Below are 26,595 nucleotides of genomic sequence, written 5' to 3' on the forward strand. Positions count from 1 at the left end.
CTATACACTGACTACTCTAAAGCACATGCAAGTTTACATTTTATGGTATTGTCCCATTAGCATCAAGTCATAACAAACCATTGAAAATGTATTTGACTTATCAACTTACAGTAAGAAACCTTAGAGAGATTGTCACCTCACATCAAACCCATTTGGTGTGTCCTTGCCTGCGGTAGCAAAGACTATTTCATTCATGAAGGTATATAACGGCCTTTTTTAAACGTCCAAAACACCCATCTTGCTTTCAATCAGAGCTTCCTCTGTCAAGGTTGATCTCGGCTCTCGATAGATCCGCGCGCATTGCGCTGCAAATGTTGGCCGCTTTTAACTGGAAATGCAATAAAGTTGACTGTGAAAGAAAGTCATTGCCATGTCAGATCTCTTTTGAAGCCTTGCTTTGCCATCAATGCCGTCATGACACTGTGACTACCTGGATAAAATCACACAGAATCCACTTTTTTTGCCAAGATTTTGATTTTTTGAAAAATTTGATTTCATTTTAACGCTTATGAGCAATAAATAGCTTATGAACACATACTTCTTCCCCATTCTATCTCTATCTCTAATATGAGCTGGCTAACAATGCACGTCATTGTGACCTACTTACTTCAACAATAAGAATAACAACAACAGCACGCAGGGCTCACAGCTAGGAGACCCGAGTTCAATTCCACCCTCGGCCATCTCTGTGTGGAGTTTGCATGTTCTCCCCGTGCATGCGTGGGTTTTCTCCGGGTGCTCCGGTTTCCACCCACCTTCCAAAAACATGCTAGGTTAATTAGCGACTCCAAATTGTCCATGGTATGAATGTGAGTGTGAATGGTTGTTTGTCTATATGTGCCCTGTGATTGTATATACATAACTGTATAATAGTGTATAAAAAATATTGTATATAACAGTCACTAAAGTCATCATACAGCAACTTCACACTCAAATATACAAACATGTTCCAATATTAATATAAAAAAAACCCAACTCCTTAAAAGTTTTCCTATACTGTATTGCATCTGAGCAACGCATTCATTGGGGTGCTGCAATGACGTTAGCCCCTCTCTGGGCTCCTCAAATAAAGACACACATCATCAAAAGTATAAGATGCAGATGTATTTACTACACTAAAACGGTCTGAAAGTTTAATGAATGTTAAGGAATGTTTCCTCCCACATTCCAAAAACATGCTAGGTTAATTAGCGACTCCAAATTGTCCATAGGTATGAATGTGAGTGTGAATGGTTATTTGAATATATGTGCATGAATGAATGAATAACAACAATATGTTCACATACATGTATGCAAACACATCCTTATTGGAAAAGGGCCAAGCTATATTTAAAGTAATTTGTCATGTCAGTGTTTAGCATCGATACAATGGATGTGGGATGAGCCAATGTGAAGAATGAGATCAATCCATTTTGGTAATTGTGTTATGATAAATGATATTACGTGTCTTAGGTGGATTTACTATATGGACATCTACTGTCACTGTTTTTTTGTTTAATTTTATGAATTACTATATCATACTTCCTCAAATAGTGGCCATTTATTTACCTAAATGCAAAGATTAGCAGGGATTTATTTGAGGTCATTTCTGTTGTATCATTTTTTTTTAACAGTTTGAACCCCTGCGGCTTTTTACAGTGATGCTAATTTGTGGTTGAGTTCTGGTGTTGTCGTTTTGTGCAAGCGGCCTAATCATTAATGATGTCCGATTGATTTGATACTGATAGCGATACGGATCTGATACATTATGCAAATGCAGTGTGGTATTAATTTAATGTAAACAACTGTAACGTTTAGAGAAGTTCTCGATAATTGACTTATTAGTGTTGTAGCGTTCCAATACTATCCCAGTAGTGTCTATTATACTACGACAACATATACTGTAGATTTATGTTCCGTTTTCCAATCTGAATACACAGTAGAGGCTATTAGCTTTGTTTTTGTTCAAGTTGTGTTGCACAGCTCGTCCTTGTAATAAAAAGACAGGCAGACCTTAGCAATAAAACTAAATGATGACTTATGTTATTTATACAAATGTTTATCCCCAACCCAACACATCATTATGCGTGTTTGAGGAAGGTCACTCGACCTTGTTAAGACATTGAATCCCTTTTTTTCTGACATTAATTATCACCATATAATGTTTACAAAGACAGCATCTGTTGCCGGGGGCAAAAAAAAAGGTCACTTGTGTCTCAGGGTCCACATTTATAATGATAAGAGGAGAATACATACGTATTTATGGGTATTATGTCCCTGTCAGTCAATATGTTGCATCATCATTAACGCTTCCATTGATCACAGTCTAGTTATTCATCAGGAAAGGGTCATCATGCCACCCTTTCCCTCTAATGACGCCAATCTCTCACTGAATAAATGGTGTGTACCATTGCTACGTTTATTATGAAAGCACAAAAAAAAACACATAAGTATTTAGATGATATGCTAATGCATCCTGCAGGAATTGGAAGTACATAATCCACCGTTTATTAATGAAAATCAAATCTTATTCAAGTAAAATCAATTTCTTTGCAAATTAATTGGCTCACAGCATGCATACCCACCCCATACCCCCTTAAAATAAAAATGCCAGTAGTAAGCAAATCTACTATATGCTCAAATGTAGCTCCCCTTTGCCCCCTATTGACACATTACCTCCATTGCACCATAATTGCAGGGAAGTCTGATGCGGCTTATTAAGATATTTAACCCCCAAAACTACAGGGAAGAAATAATAATTTAAAAAAAATACTGCAGTAACCATTTAATGAGCATTAAAAACCATCTTCCAAGTTTCTGATGTACATGTGCGTGGTAAACCCCCAAACACGGTGCCTCCATTAAATCTCAGTATCTCACTTTTCACATCATTATTTCATCGTTTAGAGGCAATACATATTTGGTACATTTAAGAAGTTGGGGGAGCTGCTATTTTCATACAGGAAAGATATGGAAGCATAAGTTAAAAAAAAAAAAAAGAGAGTGTTTCATGTATCCATTCTATGGAATCTCCCAGCATCACTCCCTCCTACATATCAGTCCAACATAAGACAACACGACAACCACAGTTAAACTTTCCATCTGTAAAGTGGAAAATGAAGAAAAAAGGGAATATTTCATTCAAAAGATGAATCATGGTTGATGACGCAACTTAAAAACACAAGATAAATTAAGCCCAAAAAAAGTGTGCCAAAAAAAAAAATCATTGTTTTGGCCCAAGGTGACCCCAGCTGAAGACGTAAACTGTCCTATCAGAAAAAAACATCCTCTGGGTCTCCATCCAAATATTAAAAAATCAAAAATCAAATGAGGGGTGGCAAGGAAAGAAGAAGAGGCCGTTGTTCTCCGTTTGGACTGCAAAAAAAATACCTCCTCAAAACACCAGTCAGTGCTTGATGGGAAAAATAAAATGTGACAAAAAAAAACAAAAACAGGAGCAGCAACAGAGTCAGTCAATCTTGACGGCGGCGTAGATCTTCCTGATGAACATGTAGGCGGCGTAGAAGCCGATGGTGCCGGTTAGCAGCCAGAAGGAAAGAACCATCAAGGCAGTGTAGCCAAAGTACAAGAGCGAGGGGATGAACTCCACAATGTCCAGCTGAGGAGGAGGCAAGAGGGGACACACAAAGTGAAGCCGAGGGGACAACGGAGACGCCCGCTTCACCACATCCAGCAGAGGGCGCTATTTTTCATTCTTTTCAATGACCAACAAGTGAGTCCATTTTAAAAGACAGTTCGATCCTTTAAACCACTGATAGTGAGTGGTCTTCCTACATTTTTTGGTATTAAAAAAATGCAATCTTGAGGTGGTTGCAAAAAGTGTAAAATTAATCGCTGTTATTATTATTATTGCAACATAAAAACATCAGTCGGACTGCACGGTGGACGAGTGGTTAGCGCGCTGGCCGAGTGGTTAGCGCGCTGGCCGAGTGGTTAGCGCGCTGGCCTCACAGCCAGGAGACTCGAGTTCAATTCCACCCTCGGCCATCTCTGTGTGGAGTTTGCATGTTCTCCCTGGGTTTTCTCCGGGTACTCCGATTTCCTCCCACATTCCAAAAACATGCTAGGTTAATTGGCGACTCCAAATTGTTTAAATTGACTCCAAAAGGTTTACGCACCGTCGTTTTTAATATACTTAACTCATACTTAACTATCATACTTAACTGTCAAGTGTAAAAATAAGTTAACTACTGTATAATGAAGCTTGGAGAGTACTTGCCTGATTACATGTATAGGATTAAATAGAAGTGGAGACATAAAAACGTACTTCTTAAACTGCATTTTTTTGCATTCTACTGTCATACGAGCACAAAAGGAAGTTTAAAAACAGTACAATAAAACTAAAACAAAGCAAAACTACACACAATGACTTTAAGTAAATTCTCTTTTAACCCTAAAAGTGAATGTACTTCTTGCTGAGGTAAGTAAGTTTTGGCAAAATATCAGTTCTCAACAAAAAATAGGGAAAAAAAAATGCCATATATAGTTTAGCCATATATTAATTTAACCACTTCCACATTCCAAAAACACACTAGGTTAATTGGCGACTCCAAATTGTCCATAGGTATGAATGTGAGTGTGAATGGTTGTTTGTCTATATGTGCCCTGTGATTGGCTGGCCACCAGTCCAGGGTGTACCCCTGCCTCTCGCCCGAAGTCAGCTGGGATACGCTCCAGCATCCCCCGTGAGGATAAGCGGTAGAAAATGAATGAATGAATAAAAGACATCAGTGACATCCTGTCATATATAGGATCTTTGTGATATTAGCGTCTTTGTGGTTGATTTATTTACAGCAGAGCTCTTCTGTCATAAAGAATCCATAACGGCCATTTTTGCAGTCAGCTCCTGTCATTATCAGAATCTATTTCTTACGCTTTTGCAGTAGGTCAGTAGGTCACCATTTTGGTGACGCCCTTGTCTTTCATTGATATTATGCACAAAGAGAAGCCCACCCCCCCCCCACCCCCCCACCCCCCAGCCCTTAGTATTATGAAAATATGGCCTCCAGAACAATTTGTGTTCCATCATACCGCATCAACACCTTGTGGGCGGGACTAGCATATGAACGTTTGACTTTATTAACACAATGTGAGTGGGCGTTACCTTGTTAGCAAAGTAGAAGACGGCGTACACGAGGACATAGAAGGCTGACCCTCCTGAAACTAGGAATGTTCTCCACCACCATCGGTAGTCCTTTAGCAGAGAAAATATATGTTATAAAGGTGAGTGTAAAAAAAAAAGTCAATAACAGAACAATAATGCTATATAGTGTATGCTGTCTGAGAAACAACCATTATATAAACACACCTGGCTGCTATAAAAGAAATAAATGTATATATGTAAATGTAAAACACTAATTACCTCTGCACACAACTGGAAATAAACCATAACAATGCTGATCTGAGAGCAGGAGACCACCAAGATGATGAAGACCAGAAACAGGAAGCCAAAAAGGTAATAAAACTGATTCTCCCAGATGGCCTAAAAGCACACACATACATTGATGATGATGATGTTAAAGCCATAGTCACAAAGAAAGCAAACACTCCATTGAAATGATCATACTCACACTAAAAATGAAGAAGAGCTCAATGAACATGGCACCGAATGGGAGGATCCCAGCCATCAGGATTCTAATCAAGAAAAAAACATTTACATTTTAAACATATACGGTTTTAAAATCAGCTAAAAATGACAATGTTAACACTCGCTTACCCTACAAACTTATTCATGTACCAACGCTGTTCTGGAACCTGCCGAGGGATCTGATTGGTTCGTACAGGGTTGTCATATGGCTGCTTACGGAAGCCAAAGTAGTATCCCAGGTAGACTAAAGGCATGGAGATACCAAACCACATACACAGCAGAGCCAGCATGGTTGGGAAGGGCACCTGAATGCAGCATGGATCGAAAACAGAGCAAATAAAATCAATATTGTTCATATTGTCTGCCATTTTGTGAGTCAAGGACTATAACTCACCGCCCCCGAGGAGTGCTCCCCCCAGATGAAACAGTTGAGGATGAAGCAGATGCCAAAAAACACAGCCGGATACAAAGTTGCAGTCTACATATTATAAAATAAATATTTACACGCATATCCACGGAGAAAACAGTATGTCAGGTTTGATTAGTAACAATGGAGACAACTTACACAAAACGCTCCTTTCCTCCACCGATGGCCTTTCAGTGTGCGGTACAGTCTTCCAGCAAAGTAGCCTCCAAAAACACTACACAGTAAAAACATTTTAAGCATGAGACCAATATATTTTGATATTTTGGACCAGTATGCAATGCTTCTTACCCCATAAACACAAAGAGGAAGCACGCAGTGGTCATCAAGGCTCCTCGACTGGATGGAGACAACATACCCAACATGGCAACGACTACATAAACACAAAGAATGAATAATAAACAGTCAATTAAATTCCTTATAAAGAAAGACATCAACAAATATTATTAAAATACTCACATATCACAATAAGTATCATGCAAAACAGCTGGATCCCTGACCCCAGCAGCGAGCTGAGAATCATGGGGTACTGAGGCGGCCTGAAGACATCACCGTGAACATTCTTCCATCCGGACTCCTCCATTGTGTCTTCCTGTTTGGAAAATGGCCGAACAACAACATGGCTGCAGTGAGCTGGACTTTAAAGGCGTAGAATGGCTCCACCAAACAACTTACAATGTCATCCTCTCTGTTGTAATTAGCAATGTCCTTCCTCAAGGTTCTGATGATAATCATACTGAGGATACCTGTGAAAGAAAGGTAACGGCGTACATTTAGAAGAAGGTGAAACCACTTAAGTGACATTTTTTACCTGCAGTATTTTATAGTGCCCCCGTCCCCACTGATCCCATATCATTAGCCATGTATACATGGATCCAAATATTCCAATTCCATTCAGGTTATTTGGTCAAACGGTCGTGGTGTTTTTCTTCTTCTGTTGTTTATTGGCGGTTGGCAAGCAGCTTTCGTGTGCATTAGCGCCATCTGTGGAACAGAATCTTAACCCTTCTATATGCCATTCATAAGTCAAGTTTTATTAAAAAATAAAATACATATCTATATAAAACATGTGCCGAGCTTAATTATAAAATATTAGCAAGATTGAACTTTATATTTACCTGTTCCACTGGTGCGTTCTTTCAGCGAATGCTGAGATATGATGTAACACGCAGCTCCAGACGTTTTTCGATTTAAAAAAAATGGAGGCGAGCAATTGGCACTGGACTGCTGCGGAAAGTTTATTTTTGATTCAAACTAAATTCCAAGACTGGACGAACGGAAAAACTGGCAATACGGAGTTATTCCAACAAGTGAAAGAAAAACTCGAGAAATTCGGTATCACGTGATGTTGATGTTTACGTTTTACTGCGTATGCCCCATTGACTATTCTGGTTGATTATAGCGGCGCATGTAGACACGCGATTGGAATATTCCTTTCCATGGATACTATTGCTTTCGGAAAGGTCATTTGTAAAGAGAAAAACGTGGCTATTGTAAAAGCCCATGAAGTTACTACGGTAGGGTCCCTTTACAAAGTGCTACACCCACTTTGCCAACTGATATGTGTGTGTGACTGACAAGAAGAAAAGCTCCGAATTGCTTGGGGAGAAATTGTCTTTTCCAAACTATTCTTGTTATCATTCTTGTTCCCACCGCAGTGGTCAAAATCCTGGAGATAAACTGGTTCCATTACTTTCCTCTAGTGATATAATGTATAGCAGTACTTGGGCGACTTTCTTTGAGTGTGAATTCATGACAAACTTGCCTGACAGGAAGAAGACGACCACCACAGAGTTGACGATGGAGAACCAGTGAATCTGTACGTCGCTCATCGTCAGGTACGTGTCCCATCGAGAGGCCCATTTCACCTCACTCTCCTGCAAAGGTCACACAAGTCAGTGTATTCATGTTATTGTTTTTTTTTAGTTACTAGCCACGTTTACATGAGGAGTTTTTCGTTTTCCAAATTGAATCTTTCCGAAAGCAATGGTATACATGGAAAGGAATATTCCAATCGCGTATCTACATGCGCCGCTATAATCAACCAGAATAGTCAATGGGGCATACGCAGTAAAACGTAAACACCAACATCACGTGATACAGACTTCCTCCAGTTTTTCTTTCACTTGTTGGAATAACTCCGTATTGCCAGTTTTTCCTTCACCCAGTCTTGAAATTTAGTTTGAATAAAAAAAAAATCTGCAGCAGTCCAGTGCCGATTGCTCGCCTCCATTTTTTTTAAATCGAAGAACGTCTGGAGCTGCGTGTTACGTCATATCTCAGCATTCACTGAAAGAACGCACCCGGGAACTGGAAAATATAAAGTTCAATCTTGCTAATATTTTATAATTAAGAAGAATTATTTCATTTTTTTAATAAAACTGGACTTTTGAATGGCATATAGAAGGGTTTAGATTCTGTTCCACAGATAGCGCTAATGCACACGAAAGCTGCTTGCCAACCGCCAATAAACAACAGAAGAAGAAAAACACCACAAAGAAGAACGCACCCGTTTGAGCGGGTACAAGATACCTCAATCGGATTGGGGAAAGGAATATTCCACCCCCTGTGAATCCCATTATATATTCATTCGGATTGGCACTTTTCTTTCGGAATGAGGTTACATTCTTTCCGTTTGAGCCAATAAACCGAATGGAATTGGAATATTTGGGTCCATGTAAACATAGCTATTGTGACGTCTGATCTTTTTGAATTGAGTAATGAGAGACAAACATTGAGAAAGAGCGAAGACAATTTTTTTTTATGGGTATGGCGTGCAATCGTTGTCATTGTTATTCAAAGGGAATTATTATACAGTCACTCACCTCCCAGTGCACAGAGTAGGTGAAGAGGACCTCGTTCTCCTTGGTGGGGTCAATCTCCTGCGGAGAAGAGCCACTGGCCTCCGGCAGGGTGCAAGTCTTGTCCTTTTGCACAGCCTTGAGATCTGAAAACAAGTTAATATATATTTTTTAAGTGATAGTATGGACAAAATTGCAACCAATGGGTGCTTCCACCTACCTTCTACTTTTACACTTTGGGGTATGACCTCAAATCGCACCACTCTGTAGTTGTGCTGCTCTCCCTCCTCCAGCTTTTCCCTGTGGAAGTACAGGATGAAGGAGAGGTGGTTGTGCAGATAAACCTTCGAGGGAAGAGAAGAAAAGTTACCCAATTGTTGTGGATAAGCATCTTCATTCAATACATTCAACGTACCTTGTTGTTGTCGACAAAGCCCAGTCTGTAGCCGTGTTCAAACTGGATATCTTTAACTATGTCCTTTCTCTGCTCTTCTTCAGCTAATGCTTCCCTACTGAGATACACCTCCAACCTTGTGGCCACCGGCAGGTTATCTGCAATTCTACATATAGTTATGGAAAGCGATTTGGGTTATTATCAAGAAAACCACAGAAAATTATAGAAAAAAAACAACATTTGTCTAATAATATTTTCCATGACTCTTTATTTCTAAAATCACAAATTTATACAAAATAAGGCTAAAAATAACCAATTACCTAAAAATGATGTTGATGTTTGCTAAATACAAGGATGAAGAGTCTTGAACCAGTCATGATGTGCTATATATATATCACTATATTGACACTTAATATGGTACCCATTATGTCATTGTATGGTCATATCACCCCCTACTTTGGTATGTGACGACAAAAAAATGTAATTAATTAAAAAAAATAATTAATAAAATTATTATTATTAAAATATTATTATTATAATTAATAATTACATTTATTTTTTTTATTACAATAAATACACAATAAATAAATAACAATTTTTATAAAATAAATAAATAAATAAAAATACAAAAAATACATTAAATTATATTAGGAAAGCAGGAAGTGAACAAATGTAACAGTTACTGATTGTAAAAGTACCAGATGGAGGGGTAGGATTTAATAAGCTTTGCTTCTTCCTACTCCTTTTGGACATGTGGAACTGTGAACTGATTATGTGATGTATTCAATTGTAATCTGATGCATGTTCAAATGAAATTAAACCATTACCATTACTGTAAATAGAGGTGGTGTTAGGGCTCTATTTGTGTATTCATGTATAGTGTAGGTTGAAATGAGCATTACAGAGAATGGCAAGACTCACAGGTGAACATAATACTCCTCGTGTATCCTCTCTGCAAACAACTTGCTCTCTGCTTTGCTGAGCTTCTTCTTGTCGCACACCACCTCACATTTCTTGTCCTTGTTCATCGCTACGTCGAATGGTGTGTTCACAATACGGTCTCCACGCAACACCTCACCTGCAAAAAAAAAAAAAAAAAAAAAAAGAGTGAGTTGCAATATTATCGAGTAACATGGAGAAGGGTATAGCTTTTATCTTTCACTTACCAAGGTTTTCTCCCTTGTAAACAATAGACGACGGCTTACAATATGGCAGAGAGTAGTATTCATACGGAAGTTGAGTACGGGAGCTGGTCATCTTCACAGCCTGTGAAGTGAATAATAGGATTTGCTTAATTATGATGCGAAATAGACTTTTAATGATGTTATAACAAAATTCTTTTTCTCTTGTTTTTGAGTGGAGTTTGCATATGGTGATCACTCATCCTCTCTCTTAAAATATACTTTAACGCTTCCCCTTAATAGTGTGTGACCAGGAGAAGATACTAAGCTTTTGGGGCTGTGTATGGTTCCTCCACACGTTCCCATAGTTTACATTATAAACTATGTGTAATTTCTTCCCATTACCCAGAATTCAATCATTAAGTCCATCAAAGAACACCAAAAAAATAGAAAGTTGCAACAGTGTTCTTACCTTAATATCTACAATGTCTCCTTCATGGAAGTCCCGAGGAGCCACTCCAGGAACGTAGAAGGGTAATACCACAGGCAACAATGACAAGAGAAGCAAGGCCCACCATGTCTCCTGGGAATGCACACAAAACACCCCAAATAAATTAATCTAAAGGCTGGATTAATCAGAATCAAAACTGTATCCGGGCATAAATCAATGCATGCTCTAGTAGCAATATGGTTGCAATCCACCAAACAAAATGGAAGGTCTTAAGCTTTGGTTCAGAAGTGTATAAATGTAATGTAATTTTGCACAACTTGATTTATAACTGGCACATTATCAGTACATGTATTATCTTCTAGGGTTATCATTAATGTACATTTAGACTTTTTCTCACTCGATATAATCAGTGCCTTGAGAAACTACGTGATCAATAATTGTGAAGTTTGATCAGCCTTCGGTATTAGCTATAGGGTGTAGCCTGGGATGCTAACAGCTAACACTTGGGAAGCTAACACTTTCTGGTCATTTCAATGAATAAATGAATAAATAAATTTGTCAGTAGCCTCTAAGGGGTCGTTCTATATTTTCAACTGCACCCAATAGACCTGACAATTAAAAGCAGGACTGTTTTGAAACGGTTTCATCCCCTCTCCATAAAGCTAAAGTGACGTTTCTAACTACCAGGAAGTTAACGGAAGGAGCGTCAACATTCAAACAAACAATCATGTCTGGACGTAAAACGTATCAAGTCACCACCAAATAGCTATCTTTCAAGTAAAGCGGACGTTTAATCCACCCATCGTAACAACGCGTCTCTATTAAAAGGAAAACAGAACACAAGGAATGTTTAGGCTGAAGAGAAAGTGCTTGACGCTTCACTCACCATAGCCGCGGCCGCCATTTTGAATACGTGTCATTCGTGACGTCACTATGATACTTTTTTTTTACCTCATCCGCGAGTGATTTAAAAGAATTGTGTGAATGCTGAGTCATACATATAAAATCTGCTATTCATTTTTTTTAGTTTTATCATTATTTTAACATTAGGTATACTAGCTTAGCTAGCCCCACATTTCTGAACTGATTTTAACCACTGATACATCAAAATGTAAAAAAAAAAATTTTTCCAATTATTTCCATATTAATTCAATTTTTTAAACGCTGTTGTCAGATAAAGATACTTTTACTGATGTTTCATAAATCAAGTGACATGTACTAATATAGTTAGCATAATGCAGTTATGGATTTGACAACAGAGGGACACGTAACATTACTTAATAGAGCATTATAACAACATTAATGTGTGATTTAATAAGAGTATTTCAACATAATTAGTATGTGATATATAGTAGGTGTTAGCACAGTGTGCTAATATAATTAGATTTCAGTGTTTAGTGATTCAGTAATCATAGCAGTATTAACTATAGTAATAAAATAAAAAGAACCGTTTAAGTGGGTCAAAGGTCGTGCAAAGCATATCATTTTGTAAATCTAATACCAAGTATTTTTTTCCTTCTCATAACAGGAGCGTAAATAACACACAAAACATTAAGGCTCGCAACAGTAAAATCCTGTGGTGGTAGTGTGATGGTCTGGGGCTGTTTAGCTGTTTAACACACATAATACTGAAGAGTGTAATGTAGTATGCCATTAAACACAACAGTAGATTGCAATATATTGTCATATGGTTTTTATACAGTGCATTTCCTAGTAACGTTAAAATCTCGTTTATTGTCGTTTATCGACGATAAAATCTTTTTATTTGAAAAATATTACATTGGTGCATGAAACCGCCGACTAGAACAAGCAAAAAACTTCAGTAAATAATGAAAACGCAGCATCACACATTGCTGTCCCTTGATTCAAAACAAAACATTCCAAACTGACATTATAAGCTGTTTACTACTTTCATGTTTTCCTTTCCGCTTTCTCATGCACTCCAAATTATTATTATTAAATTTTTTTAAATGTTGTTTATAAGTACACTTGCCGCTATTCCAACATCGGTTCTGCTGCGTTGTGCAATATACTTGTGTATAAAAGTCAACTTTCTCATGCATTCCAAATCATTATGAAATACTAAAAATGAAGTTATGTTGCCTCTTTCCAATTATCACCTGCTTCTAATTAAAACCGGTAACTCAAAAAATGGACTTAAAACTGTGTATTATGCATTTTCTTAATCCATTGAATTAGTTTCTACCATACTTAAAATATATACAATGCATATAAAACATACAGTACAGTAAATGTGTGAAAAATATAGTCAAATGTATTTTGACAAAACCTATTCCAAGATTCAGATAAAGATGGACACACAGAGGACATCCGTAGGCGTGTATGTAAGCATTAGGAAAATACTATTGTGTTTTTTTTGTACAAAAATATTATGAAACTACATAGTGGAGACTCATGGTTGCTGCTGATACTGGCTCTCTGTGGCAGTGTAGAAATCCTCCAGGACGCTTTGCAGGTAATCAAAGGTGGGACGGTCATCCGGTTTGTTCTTCCAGCATTCCAGCATGATATCATAGAGTTCTTTAGGGCAACTGTCCTGACGTTGCATCCGGTAGCCCTTCTCCAGGGAACGTATCACTTCTGGGTTTGTCATCCCTGAATAATAAGGGCACAGGAAGTTAAATGGTGGAATTGGGTAAAAGATAGAAATATCTGATGGGATGATCGGTGGATGAAAGTTCCTTGACTTTTCAAAAGTGACTCCGCTGAGGAGGAGATTAGAGATGGGGACGACGCAGTTGTAGCGTTAGCATTATGACCAGGCTAAAGGCTAGACTATGACTAAATCATTATTATCATTTATTAGTGGTAGTTATGCATTTTTTTCATTTTAAAATGCATTTGATTAAAGTAAAATGCACATTAAGGGCTTAAACCTGGTCAAAATGAGTGTCGTGTACAGAAAATGTGTACATGTTGGCATGTCTGTAATATGTTCATTCATTCATTCATTTTCTACTGCTTTTCCTCACAAGGGTCGAGGGTGTGCTGGAGCCTATCCCAGCTGTCTTTGGGTGAGAAGCGGTGTACACCCTGGACTGGTGGCCAGCCAATCACAGGGCACATATAGACAAACAACCATTCACACTCACATTCATACCTATGGACAATTTGAAGTCGCCAATTAACCTAGCATGTTTTTGGAATGTGGGAGGAAACCGTAAGAAAACCCACGCATACACGGGGAGAACATGCAAACTCCACACAGAGATGGCCGAGGGTGGAATTGAACCCTGGTCTCCTAGCTGTGAGGTCTGCGCGCTAACCACACGACCGCCGTGCCGCTAAATAAATGCCTTGCCCCCCCCCCCAAAATCAACATTTTAGTTTGAGTTTAGTGAAAACTCCGCTAGAAAAGGCACAAGACAGCTCCACTCATCGCTCATCTCCGTGCCCTCATTCAATCCCAAACATCAATCACTGTTAGTATGCAAATGAGCAGGTCCACATGGGTGATTATTGACAGTATATATTGATAGATATTGATAGATATATTGTAGATATTGACCAACACACCTCCAATTCACTATAACTTACCTGGGTATGGCGTGCGTCCATAACTGATGACCTCCGTCAGTAAAATCCCAAAAGACCAAACATCTGACTTGATAGTGAAGCATCCGTAGTTGATGGCTTCAGGGGCTGTCCACTTGATGGGAAATCTCGCACCTGGAAACCAAAACAAAACAAATTACCCATAAGTTTCCTAGCAAGACATTTAATATTAATGACGTACCTTCTCTAGCTGTGTATTCGTTGTCTTCGATGATACGGGCGAGGCCGAAGTCGGCGATTTTGCACACTAGAGCTTTATTGACCAAGATGTTGGCAGCCCTCAGGTCTCGGTGGATGTAGTTCCTCTGCTCGATGAAGGCCATGCCCTCTGCGATCTAAAAAGTAATACGTCACAGTAAAAGAGTCAGATCGGATATACTACTAGCAGGGTCGGCAACCTGCGGCTCGAGGAGCTTCCTTGTTGTGGAGGTGAACACTCAAGTTAAGCTCTATGGCACTATGGAAGGACAGTGATAGAAGATCTTGTTTGACAACCTTCTGCAGTGTGTTTGTCAGCGGTACTGATAATATCAACGTGCTGCTTTCAAGCCCAACTGGCATTTCAACGAATACCAAATACCTATGAACCATACCCTTAACTAATCTGCATACTTAAAACCCCTTAATCATAATACAACATTAACCGCTTCGGATCTACAGATGAATCTCACCTGTGCAGAGAAGTCAATGAGCTTGGGAAGCGGGACGCGACCGCCTTCATCGCTCTTGAGGAAGTCTAATAAACTACCTGTTGGCACAAGGATACACATGTTAGGCTTGATTGCTTCAACGCCATGAGTATCGCTATGTAGAAGAACAAGATTCATTGGCTTTATTGTTGCTGTGGACTGCGAACACAAACAATACATTCTCGGCTTAACAAATAGTGCGTTATATAAAAATGGGACATTTCGGACCTATGATCAGGAGAGCTGCAATGTAAAATCTGTCCTATTTTTGTTTATACTGTCAATAATCACCCATGAGGACCTGTGTGTTTGCTCATTTGCATACTAACAGTGATTGATTGGATTGGATGAGGGCACGGAGATGAGCGATGAGTGGAGCTGTCTTGTGCTTTTTCTAGCGGAGTTTTCACTAAACTCAAACTAAAATGTTGATGGGGGGGCAAGGTATTTATTTAGCGGGCGTTGATCCCTAAATGGGCGGCACGGCGGTCGAGTGGTTAGCGCGCAGACCTCACAGCTACGAGACCAGGGTTCAATTCCACCCTAGCGGAGTTTTCACTAAACTCAAACTAAAATGTTGATTGGGGGGGGGGCAAGGTATTTATTTAGCGGGCGTTGATCCTTAAATGGGCGGCACGGCGGTCGAGTGGTTAAGCGCACAGACCTCACAGCAACGAGACCAGGATTCAATTCCACCCTAGCGGAGTTTTCACTAAACTCAAACTAAAATGTTGATTGGGGGGGGGGCAAGGTATTCATTTAGCGGGCGTTGATCCCTAAATGGGCGGCACGGCGATCGAGTGGTTAGCATGCAGACCTCACAGGTATGAGACCCGGGTTCAATTCCACCCTGTGTGGAGTTTGCATGTTCTCCCCGTACATGCGTGGGTTTTCTCCGGGTACTCCGGTTTCCTCATTCCACATTCCAAAAACATGCTAGGTTAATTAGCGACTCCAAATTGTCCATAGGTATGAATGTGAGTGTGAATGGTTGTTTGTCTATATGTGCCCTGTGATTGGCTGGTAACCAGTCCAGGGTGTACCCCGCCTCTCGCCCAAAGACAGCTGGGATAGGCTCCAGCACCCGCCCGCGACCCTCGTGAGGAAAAAGGGGTAGAAAATGAATGAATGAATGATCCCTAAATCCACGGAATTTGAACCCATTGTCCAAAAGCTGTCCAGTGGGCTACTATGTGCAACCCCTTTAATTGACTATTACAGCATTATTAGTATTGTGTGGAGATGTACCTTTCTCCATGTATTCAGTGATAATATAAATAGGCTCCTCCTTCGTGACCACAGCGTTGAGTCTGACTAGCTTGTCGTGTTGCAGAGTCTTCATCAGATTGGCCTCGGCCAGGAAGCCCTCCACTGACATGCTTCCTGGTTTCATGGTCTTCACTGCCACCTTGGTGTGCTTGTTGTACGTAGCTGAACAACAAAACAACATTTTAGCTTGACGCATTCAAGGGCTAACACAGTAGCAATAATGATAATTAATAAAATAATTTTTTTTTTTATTACCAAGCCAGACTTCTCCAAATTGTCCAGCACCGAGCCTCTTCTCCAGCTTCAGTGACGACCTTTGGATTTCCCATGCATCTTTCTCCCAGGGCTTCTCCGGTTTGGGGTTCAGACAGGGGTTGGTTAGGGTTTGGCAGAGACCATCACCCTGCTCTGGGAGTGGAATATATATAAGTATTACAAATAAATATTATATAATTTGGATATATGGTATTATTGTGTTACACAGCATGTCCACTAGATGGTGCTGTACATCTACTAAGGCTGATATAACTCAACATGTATAAAAGTCATACTCACTCTTGTAATGTTTTTTTAACTGGAGTTAAAAGCTGAAGACTAAGAGCATAAAATAGGACTAACAAGATAAAACCAAAACACTGGAGTTAAAAGCTGAAGACTAAGAGCATAAAATAGGACTAAAAAGATAAAAAACCAAAACACTGGAGTTAAAAGCTGAAGACTAAGAGCATAAAATAAGACTAAAAAGATAAAAACATAAGAAAAGTTAAAAATTATTAGTTAAAAGCCTGATTAAAAAGGTGCGTCTTTAATCTTTTTTTTTTTTTTTTTTTTCAATGTGCTACTTTCAAGCCCAACTGGCATTTCAACTGGATGCGGCATAACATTCCAAATACCCATGAATATAACATGATATAACTCAACATGTATAAAAGTCATACTCACTCTTGTAATGTTTGACCAGGTCCTGCAGGGTGCTGAAGGTGATGCGTGGAGAGATGTAGAATCCTCCATTGTCCAGCATACGTATTTTATAGTGTTTGACGGTATCACCTGATGGGCCGTCACTATCTCTGACTGACAAAGAGAAGCTCCCTGTGGTTGAAGAGAAAACGCCATTTTTTAAAAATGGCTATTCTTTTGAGTAAACTATTCAACTCAATCAATTCAAATATTCCATCAAAGTGTGGGTGTACTTTTTATGACTTTTCTTACATTTCCCGTTGCTTTATTTGCACTCTAACTGAACCTACGGAGGATTTGTATACTTCCTCTTCCTCCATTGTCTGTTAATTATGACAATTCTTTACTATTTCTAATAATACATGGCGGGAACATAGATACTATATATATATATATATATATGACAGGAGTACTTTTTTAAGGACCTACTGCAAAAATAGTAGTCAAAGATCCTATATACAAGAAGAGTATGCCACTGTTTTTTAAAATAAAAACCCTACTCATAGATTTTCTGTATAGTGTTTGCGTTTTTTAACCAAAACACACCAGTTAAATATCATCTTGCATAACAACAGTGCTCAAAGGTCAAAGGTTACATTATCGGTACCCATAGGTAAACTTATTTTGCAGCCAGAGAGATCAGTAAATTCATTAACATAAAGAAAAAAATGCTGTTTCTAAGAACTAATGACAATAAGTGCTAGTCAAAGATCCTCTATATAACAGGAGCGCACTGCTGCATCACTTTGAGCTATCTACTGCAGAAAAGCTTTGAACTGGCCACCAGTTCAACACTAACCCTTATTGGTCTCGCTGTCTCGGATCATGAAGGATCCGACTCGGTTCCCGGGGGCCAGTAACTGTCTCTCAGCGTCTCTCCTGCTGATGCCCTTGAAGAACCACCTTCACAAACGCAAACGTCCATCAGCGCACAAACCTCTCCAATGCACGGTCATATATTCTATCTTGTTGCTTTCAATGACTTAAAGTGTGAGTCCACTTACTCCTCCGCCTCCAGGGTATCTTTGGCTACGTAATTACTAGGGATGAAGCCGTCCTGACCGGTACTGATGGACATGGCTCTCCACCACTCCCCTGATCTACAGACACATCATTAAACAGCATTCGTATGATGGACAGCCATATTAATCACAGTTAATTACATCACTAGTGGTTCTGTACTCACTCCTCCAAAATCCGGAGTTTGTCACCCTTCTTGAAGCCGAGGTCTCCGTCGTGGATGGCATCGTAGTCATACAGCGCTATAGCGATGATGTCCCCTGTAGGGACAAGGCTTGTTGAGTCAGTGTTAGTTAAAATGCTTGTCATTTAGAAACCATGGACCTGAGCTTAGCAATATTGTGCAACTGAAAGAAACAATGATTTGCCTAGAATCATGTTCTAGTGACATGCTCTCGTCAAAGATTACTCCCAGGCTCGGTTTTGTTTTAGCTGAGAGGCTCAGATCACGTTCAGTTGGAACAGACTGTTTTTTTCTGCTTGCTTTAATTCCGCCAGGTAGTTGATTAAGGAGGTCCGTTTGTGGACCCCAGAAGATTTAAAGGAGCAGTACAACTAAAGATCATTGGCAAGTAAATGGTAATGGTCATGGCAATGGTTTTATTACATTTGAACATGCATCAGATTACAATTGAATGCATCACATAATCAGTTCACAGTTCCACATGTCCAAAAGGAGTAGGAAGAAGCAAAGCTTATTAAATCCTACCCCTCCATCTGGTACTTTTACAATCAGTAACTGTTACATTTGTTCACTTCCTGCGTTCCTAATATAATTAGTAATAATAATAATAATAATAATAATAATAATAATAATAATAATAATAATAATAATAATAATAATAATAATAATAATAATAATAATAATAATAATTTGTAATAATAATTTGTATTAATAAGTTTTTTGTATTTTTAAAATGTGTTATTTTGTATTTTTTTGTATTTTTATTTATTTTTTTGTCACGTACCGAAGTAGGAGGTGATATGACAATACAATGACATAATGGGTACCATAGTAACTGTCAATATAGTGATATATATAGCACATCATGAACAGAATGGGGTCCAGGACAGAGCCCTGAGGGACACCACACAGTACATTTCCGGGCTCTGACATTATGCGATTGGCAGGCACACTAAAACTTCTGCCAGCCAAGTATAACGTTGGGACCTGACATCTCAACCATTAAGGAATAATGCGAATAAATTCCTTTGTGAGTCTTTACTGCCATCTTATTGAGAGCTGTGCGTGTCCAAATTTTAGCTAGCAGTTCCAACCACGGTATGGGATGAGGGTCAAAAATTTAATCGCACATCAAAAAGTGTTGTAATAATGTTAAGTCATTATTAAGACGTTAAATTTGACAACACCATTAAAAAAATATATTATTTTAAAATTCAGTTAGTTTGTCTTTAGTGAATGGGCTAACCTAGCATGATGTTGCTGTTAAAATGTGTGTGTAATGTTAGCACTGTACCTGACTTAGCTATGCTAGTGTTGCTAGCATTATATCTTCCTGTCCCGCTCCTTAACGTTACATTGCTGTATCTGCTATACTGTACATTTTACATACAGTGTATATGTAAATAAAGTACACAGTAGCACTTCTTTGTGTCACACACTTTGTCGGAGAGAGGCATGGACAAATACAACTAATTAGCATTAAAGCTACAGACACACTGGTATGCAACCAACTTCTAATACAGTATTGTGGCACCTCTAACACGTATTTAGAATGGTTGAAAAATACTACAACATACAAAATACTACGCCTAGTGCTAGACATGTGCTAGACATAGCGCTACTGTAAAAAGATGAGATACACACAAGATGAAGAAAACAAGAACCTCAGGGAGGCAATATAACAGAGGAAGTATGCAAAGAGAGATTGCGTGACGCACCATCTGTTGTGTTGTGTGCACTGGGGGGCATTTTGTTCTGGAAGACACAAAAAAGGGTGAATTTTAACAGCATTATTTTTCATAGTACAAGTACAAGCATTTTTTTTTGACAGACAGGAAGGCCCATGTCTTATCAAAGTAAAAAATCAGGTTGCCGGGAAAGGTTTTTTTTTTAATGGGTTTTGGCTTTAAAATTGTATAACAAGCATCCAGGAAGTAAAAGTGTGATAATTCTGTTATGACCAAGTTGACTGATATCTTAGTGGTTGTTGCCTAATATTGAAGTTTTAATCCCCTTCTGCCACTTCAGCTTTCGTCACTTCTTCTTTCTCAACTTAGGCCAAAAGACACAGGAAGTGACAGCCAGGAGGAACTGCACTTTTTTTTTTTACAGACGTGAGCGGTTGTTGTTGTCTAATATGCAAAAAACTGACACTCTTACGTGTCAACAATGAACAATAGTGACAATAAATACTGTATATAGTATAGTACATATATACTATCGTACAACAGGGGGTATATGTATCTTTCCCCATGTTCAAAAATGTAAAGTTTTCAAGGTTAGTTGTTGTTAAGCTAAGAGTGGAGCCTCAAAATGTGACCAATTGTCTGCAATGTTCGCTGAGACACACAAGCACCAGACTTGGTTTTTGGTTTGAATTATATCGCAAAAGGGGGCGATAAACGGGGGATTGTTGTATTTGGTAATGGTAATGGTTTTATTTCATTTGAACATGCATCAGATTACAATTGAATGCATCACATAATCAGTTCACAGTTCCACATGTCCAAAAGGAGTAGGAAGAAGCAAAGCTTATTAAATCCTACCCCTCCATCTGGTACTTTTACAATCAGTAACTGTTACATTTGTTCACTTCCTGCTTTCCTAATATAGTTTAAACAAAAATTTGTTAATTTTTAAATTTTTTTAAATTTTTTTGTCCCGTACCAAAGTACGAGGTGATATGACCATACAATGACATTAACGGGTACCATAGTAACTGTCAATATAGTATAGTATAGTATAGTATAGTATAGTATAGTATAGTATAGTATAGTATAGTATAGTACAGTACAGTGTAGTATAGTATAGTATAGTATAGTATAGTATAGTATAGTATAGTATAGTATAGTATAGTATAGTATAGTATAGTATAGTACAGTATAGTGTAGTATAGTATAGTATAGTATATAGCACATCATGACTGGTTCAAGCTTATTAAATCCTAAATGTAACTGTTACATTTGTTCACTTCCTGCTTTCCTCATATAAAATAAAAGTTAAAAAGTTAAAGTTAAAAAGTTTTTTTGAATTTATTTTATTATTTTTTTATTGTATCCCAATAAATTTTAATTTTAATTTTAATTTTAATTTTAATTTTAATTTTAATTTTAATTTTAATTTTAATTTTAATTTTAATTTTAATTTTAATTTTAATTTTAATTTTAATTTTAATTTTAATTGTTTACCACCATAGAGAGACATGCTGAATAACGAATTCAGTTGAGATTTACATAAACCTTGTAGTGATATAAGTTATGTCCCACTGTGTGGGTATTTTGCGCGAATTCGAAAATTTTACAACCTTTAGATACTTTGGAGGCTCCACTCGACTTTTTACACTTGCCTGATAAATTGTAATCAAATCACCTGCGCTGTTAGTAAATATGTAACTATAGTAAATGTTCAATCCTTAATGATACTTCAAAAGTGAAAACATGCACACATCCAAAGTCAAGCAGTCCCTCGGGGGAGGGGGGCAAAGGGGGGTCATAAGTGAGTCATAATTGTCAGTACAACAAAAGTTACTGCTGCTTACAGCTTTGGAGTTTCCTGCTGTGGGATCTTTGACATAGTGTGTCGTCTGTGCACTTGTCTGCACCTCATTGTTCCCTTTTCCCAGACGCTCCTGGTCCTTCTTGGAGCCCACGCAGCCCATGGCGCTGTCCTGGTGTACAGTAGGTGGTCTTTGATGCCACCTAGGAATAAAAGTTCAATAGAAGGTTTTAGATATAGGATTTAATGTGCAGACGGAACATTTGAGCCCCAGACTTCTGGTTAGTGGTAGAAACTTAATTAGGTAAAATTATCTCGCAGGTGACCCGAGTTCGATTCCACACTCGGTCATCTCTGTGTGGAGTTTGCATGTTCTCCCCGTGCATCCCACTACAGGATGTAACACATGCCATGGCTGACTAGTGATATAACGTCTTTCAATATTTTTAACTAATAATAGACAATGGGGGCTGCACGGTGGACGAGTGGTTAGCGCGCAGGCCTCACAGCTATGAGACCCAAGTTCAATTCCAATGGAGTTTGCATGTGCTCCCCGTGCATCTCCCCGTTTTCTCCCACATTCCAAAAACATGCTAGGTTAATTAGCGACTCCAAATTGTCCATAGGTATGAATGTGAGTGTGAATGGTTGTTTGTCTATATGTGCCCTGTGATTGGCTGGTTGGCCACCAGTCCAGGGTGTACCCCGGCTCTCGCCCGAAGACAACTGGGATAGGCTCCAGCACCCCCGCGACTCTCGTGAGGAAAAGCGGTAGAAAATGAATGAATGAATGAATGTGAGTGTGAATGATTGTTTGTCTATATGTGCCCTGTGATTGGCTGGTGACTAGTCTGGGGTGTACCCCGCCTCTCTGGGACCTATCCCAGCTTTTTTCGTGCTAAATCAGTACTGTTTTTCTGTAACGAAGTCTTGGTACAAATAGCCTATGATTCGGGACTGGACTTGACCTGTCCGGTCTGGACTCGAGACTTGGGATTAAAGATTTGAGACCTTTGATATTTAATAGTAACAGTCCAGAATGATGCCATTAGTTTGTTGGGAATCAAACTTTGATTTCGATTCTTTTTGATCTGACAGTCCAGTCCAGAATGTATAGATTGAGTTCAATTACTATTATTATTATTATTAAGGGATTATAACTTGGATCTTGAATGCCCGGCGCTGTGCATTCATGAGTCCTACCAATCAGAACAGATTGTGGTTGAACTTCTAGGAACCGCTGTGCTGTATGTCCTGGATGATGCATCTAAAATGTGACTGCAAGGCATATAAAAGACATCGTGTCAGAGGATAAGCTTCAGCAAAGACAAATATGCCTTATGGCGTCAATCTGCCAAGTCAGCTGACTGCGCGCGTACCAAATCTGGAATGCTGTTTGCTTGCTTTCAGTGACTGCAGCTGGAAAAGACGTATCTTTAAATCCTTTAAGCCTGATTTGTGTCTTTAGGTATGGGTATGTATGCTATGTTTACTTATGTATACAAAGGAAGGCTATTGCTTTGGATGGGGATTTTAAAAGAAACCTAGGACTCGATATGCATTTGTCCATATAAGTCCATGCAGTCATAGGCTGGTCTTAATGTCAATTATCACCACTACAAGCCAAACGCAATTATACAGTAAACCTCGGATATATCAGATTAAATTGTTCCCACTGGTTTTGTCCGATATAAGCGAAATCCGTTATATGCGTATACCGGAAAATGTCCGTTTTACGCATATATCGGATTTATATCCGGTATATGCGTAAATCGGATTTTATCCGTTATAAAAAGGCACTTCCTTGACTATGTTTCCAATGTACCTGGACTGGGCAATGAAAAGAGACGTAAGGTAATGAGAATTTAACTTTATTGGACTCTGAGCATAACAAATTGTTAATTAAGCTAGGCCCTGTTACGCCCGTCAGGCCTACGTTATTTCCAATAGTGAGGTTAAGATCTCATTCACTGCTGTGCTAGTATTATTGACGTCACTCACTTTTATATTTGTCCTAAATCTGGAGCCAGGACAAAGACAATAGCCAGTGACATCAACAAGATTAGCATAACGATGCGGCCATCCGATATATGCGAGGGAAATTTAATGGAAATGCATTGGAACGGGACTGGAGATTTTGTCCGAAATAGGCGAAATCCGTTATAAAAAATGCGATATATGCAATGAATTTTTATTGGAAATGCATTACAGAAAAATCGGTTCTTTTTTATCTGTCCGTTGTGAGCGAATTTCCGATATATCCGAGGTTTACTGTATATTAATTGCAGATTAAGCACAGATTAACCACCTGAAATCAAGGTAAATAAAAAATACAGTACCTGTACAGAACAAGAAGTTTTTCAAAACTCTTCAAACTATTAAAACAATGCTTTGCTGTGTTCAAGTGACAGGAATGAAGATGCAGAAGCGCTAGGTATCGAACACCAACCACTTCGACCAAGTTTACCATTCACACTGAGACAGGGATGAGATTATTGAACCAAACGATGGAGTTTAATAAGCAAAATACAATTTTTACCCAGATTCTTAATCACCTATAATGCTTGGTTATGCCTGCGTGAAGACTAGCACACTAGCAACTAGCTCTGACTCAGTTCGCCTTCCTCGAATTCCTGTAAAATACTTTACTGACTCTAGAAAAAGTGCTTATCTTATATTTGCAGATCTAGAGATTTATACAAGCAAAAACAACAGATGGCAGCAAGCAACTCGGAGCTTTTCTTTCCGTCACTCACACACACCAGCGACCTAGCGACACACACCCACTTGAGTTTGCTTGTGGGTATTTTTTTATTTTTGCATAAGGCTGCACGGTGGACGAGTGGTTAGCACACAGACATCACAGCTAGGAGACCAGGGTTCAATTCCACCCTCGGTCATCTCTGTGTGGAGTTTGCATGTTCTCCCCGTGCATGCATGGGGTTTTCTCCGGGTACTCCGGTTTCCTCCCACATTCCAAAAACATGCTAGGAGTGTGAATGGTTGTTTGTCTATATGTGCCCTGTGATTGGCTGGCGACCAGTCCAGGGTGTACCCCGCCTCTCGCCCGAAAACAGCTGGGATGTGGGAGAAAACGAGGAGATGCACGGGGAGGGAGAACATGCAAACTCCATTGGAATTGAACTTGGGTCTCCTAGCTGTGAGGCCTGCGCGCTAACCACTTGTTGGTTAGCGCGCCATTTTGGGTTAATACTTTTGTGTTCATTGCTGAGTGTGGAGTGTTTAAGTTTCTCATGTGGAAGTGGTAAGTTTTTGACTTTATATTTTGCTCCAACTCAATTTCATTCATTCATTAATTTTCAACCGCTTATCCTCATGAGTGAAACACAAAATTTTAAATAAAAAAATTGTAGATGCTAACTAGTTAGCTTGGTACTTTTCTTTATGTTCTGAGCGTATGTTGTCTCTTATGTCCCTGCAATGATACTGTAGCCTGTAAACCAAGAATAGGACTATGAAGGTGACTATAGGGGAGTTATTTTATGTCTAGAGGGCTCTAATGTTGACATTTATCGTTGTAAAGTTATGAAGAGCTTTTCTATGCTCTATGAAAATATACAGTTATTACTGAATCCTATTCAAACACCTGTTGAGCAGCTGAGAAATATTTATCCTTGCTGATATCACAATCTTTCTGTGGTTTATTGAAATGAGTAAATATTGGACTTCTGCTAAAACAATTTAGCATTCTGCTAAAACAATTTCATGCTAGGTGTAAAATGGAGAATTTAAGTTTAATGTGCTAGGTTGTAAATAACATTAAATTGGACCATATTTATATTTTTTAGTATGCATATATGCTGTTTTTATAGCATAATTCTTTGCTGTATGTATGATTTATGTACTTTTATTTTCGATGTATTTAAAATGTCTCCCTCTGGCAGGCATTAGCAGTGACGTCACGATATTTACAAAAATAAGACTCACCTCAGCCTTAAAACCGAGCCGTCAAAAAGATTTTCCTCGTTTTACCAGTAGGTTCCCCTGATCTAGAATAGTCCACATTTCGTTCTAGAAGCTACCATTAGAACTGAGGCGTGATGCTGTGACTACTGAACCGCACCGCATCAATGCTACCCCTTGGACGAGGAAGTTGGGAGTGTGCTGTTAATCTTCACTGAGCTGATAAAAAAAAAAAAGAGGAACTGAGCGTCTCAGCAGACATAGACCACACTCTCAGAATCGTTTACACAAATTTCGGACAAATGACAATTAAAACCAAAAAAAAGTAGTTTTTTTTTTAGCATATTGAAATTGACCACGAAATCTTTATTTTGAAAAGGCTTCGTTCAACGTGTTTACCGTAATGTTGCGCATAAACTGGAATCAGGAAATCGAAATGAGGGTTGCTAGACTTTTGTTTTTTTTTTTGGGGGGGGGGGGGTAACTCTTAGAATAAAAGGAATATAAAAACACCAGCATGGCGTACAATTAACAACCTGAGACCAGTGGTCTATAAAGGACAAATATTTTTGTCTTTCACTACATTGAGATTGGTTGGCGTCCTCCTTGTTCCGCCATGTTTTCTAATGTAAAGCTATCATGATGCCAGCCTGCTTTGTGTTGGAAGCCGGGGGGGTCACATGCATGTGTTGTAGCAGCA

The 26,595-nt window shown here is 38.8% G+C and overlaps 2 protein-coding genes across 2 annotated transcripts; both read right to left on the minus strand.

Moving 5' to 3' along the window:
• Positions 1 to 2,370: 2,370 nt before the first annotated feature.
• On the minus strand, positions 2,371 to 11,706 carry tm9sf4 (transmembrane 9 superfamily protein member 4). The gene is made up of 18 exons (XM_058085530.1): positions 11,665 to 11,706; positions 10,800 to 10,910; positions 10,373 to 10,472; positions 10,128 to 10,284; positions 9,228 to 9,372; positions 9,033 to 9,156; positions 8,837 to 8,958; positions 7,777 to 7,888; positions 6,687 to 6,757; positions 6,471 to 6,603; positions 6,303 to 6,384; positions 6,153 to 6,228; positions 5,982 to 6,065; positions 5,717 to 5,892; positions 5,571 to 5,634; positions 5,363 to 5,482; positions 5,105 to 5,194; positions 2,371 to 3,598 (listed from the first exon to the last, which is right to left on the minus strand). Exons 1-18 carry the CDS (start codon positions 11,680 to 11,682, stop codon positions 3,449 to 3,451), a joined length of 1,935 nt encoding a protein of 644 aa, XP_057941513.1. The 5' UTR covers positions 11,683 to 11,706; the 3' UTR covers positions 2,371 to 3,448.
• A 767-nt stretch (positions 11,707 to 12,473) lies between these two features.
• Positions 12,474 to 26,287, minus strand: hck (HCK proto-oncogene, Src family tyrosine kinase). Its single transcript, XM_058085318.1, has 13 exons — positions 25,920 to 26,287; positions 22,015 to 22,174; positions 20,195 to 20,231; positions 18,459 to 18,552; positions 18,277 to 18,372; positions 18,072 to 18,175; positions 17,255 to 17,404; positions 16,568 to 16,720; positions 16,292 to 16,474; positions 15,026 to 15,102; positions 14,536 to 14,689; positions 14,337 to 14,468; positions 12,474 to 13,394 (listed from the first exon to the last, which is right to left on the minus strand). The coding sequence occupies exons 2-13, from the start codon at positions 22,132 to 22,134 to the stop codon at positions 13,192 to 13,194; spliced, it is 1,503 nt and encodes a 500-aa protein (XP_057941301.1). The 5' UTR covers positions 22,135 to 22,174; positions 25,920 to 26,287; the 3' UTR covers positions 12,474 to 13,191.
• Between the last annotated feature and the right edge of the window lie 308 nt (positions 26,288 to 26,595).

This window comes from Doryrhamphus excisus, chromosome 10, assembly GCF_030265055.1.
Source record: "Doryrhamphus excisus isolate RoL2022-K1 chromosome 10, RoL_Dexc_1.0, whole genome shotgun sequence".
Classification (NCBI taxonomy): domain Eukaryota; kingdom Metazoa; phylum Chordata; class Actinopteri; order Syngnathiformes; family Syngnathidae; genus Doryrhamphus; species Doryrhamphus excisus.

Bases quoted from the DNA above. Each gene is read 5' to 3' on its own strand.
- tm9sf4 (XM_058085530.1), bottom strand. The intron at 5,483-5,570 runs GTGAGTATGATC...GTGTGCTTTTAG, and splicing joins AGCTCTTCTTCATTTTTAGT to GCCATCTGGGAGAATCAGTT. The intron at 3,599-5,104 runs GTAACGCCCACT...CCTCCTCCTCAG, and splicing joins TCTTCTACTTTGCTAACAAG to CTGGACATTGTGGAGTTCAT.
- hck (XM_058085318.1), bottom strand. From the start codon at position 22,134: ATGGGCTGCGTGGGCTCCAAGAAGGACCAGGAGCGTCTGGGAAAAGGG. The intron at 16,721-17,254 runs GTGAGTATGACT...TTCCACTCCCAG, and splicing joins CCTGGTCAAACATTACAAGA to AGCAGGGTGATGGTCTCTGC. The intron at 15,103-16,291 runs GTACATCTCCAC...TTGTGCCAACAG, and splicing joins CACTGAATACATGGAGAAAG to GTAGTTTATTAGACTTCCTC.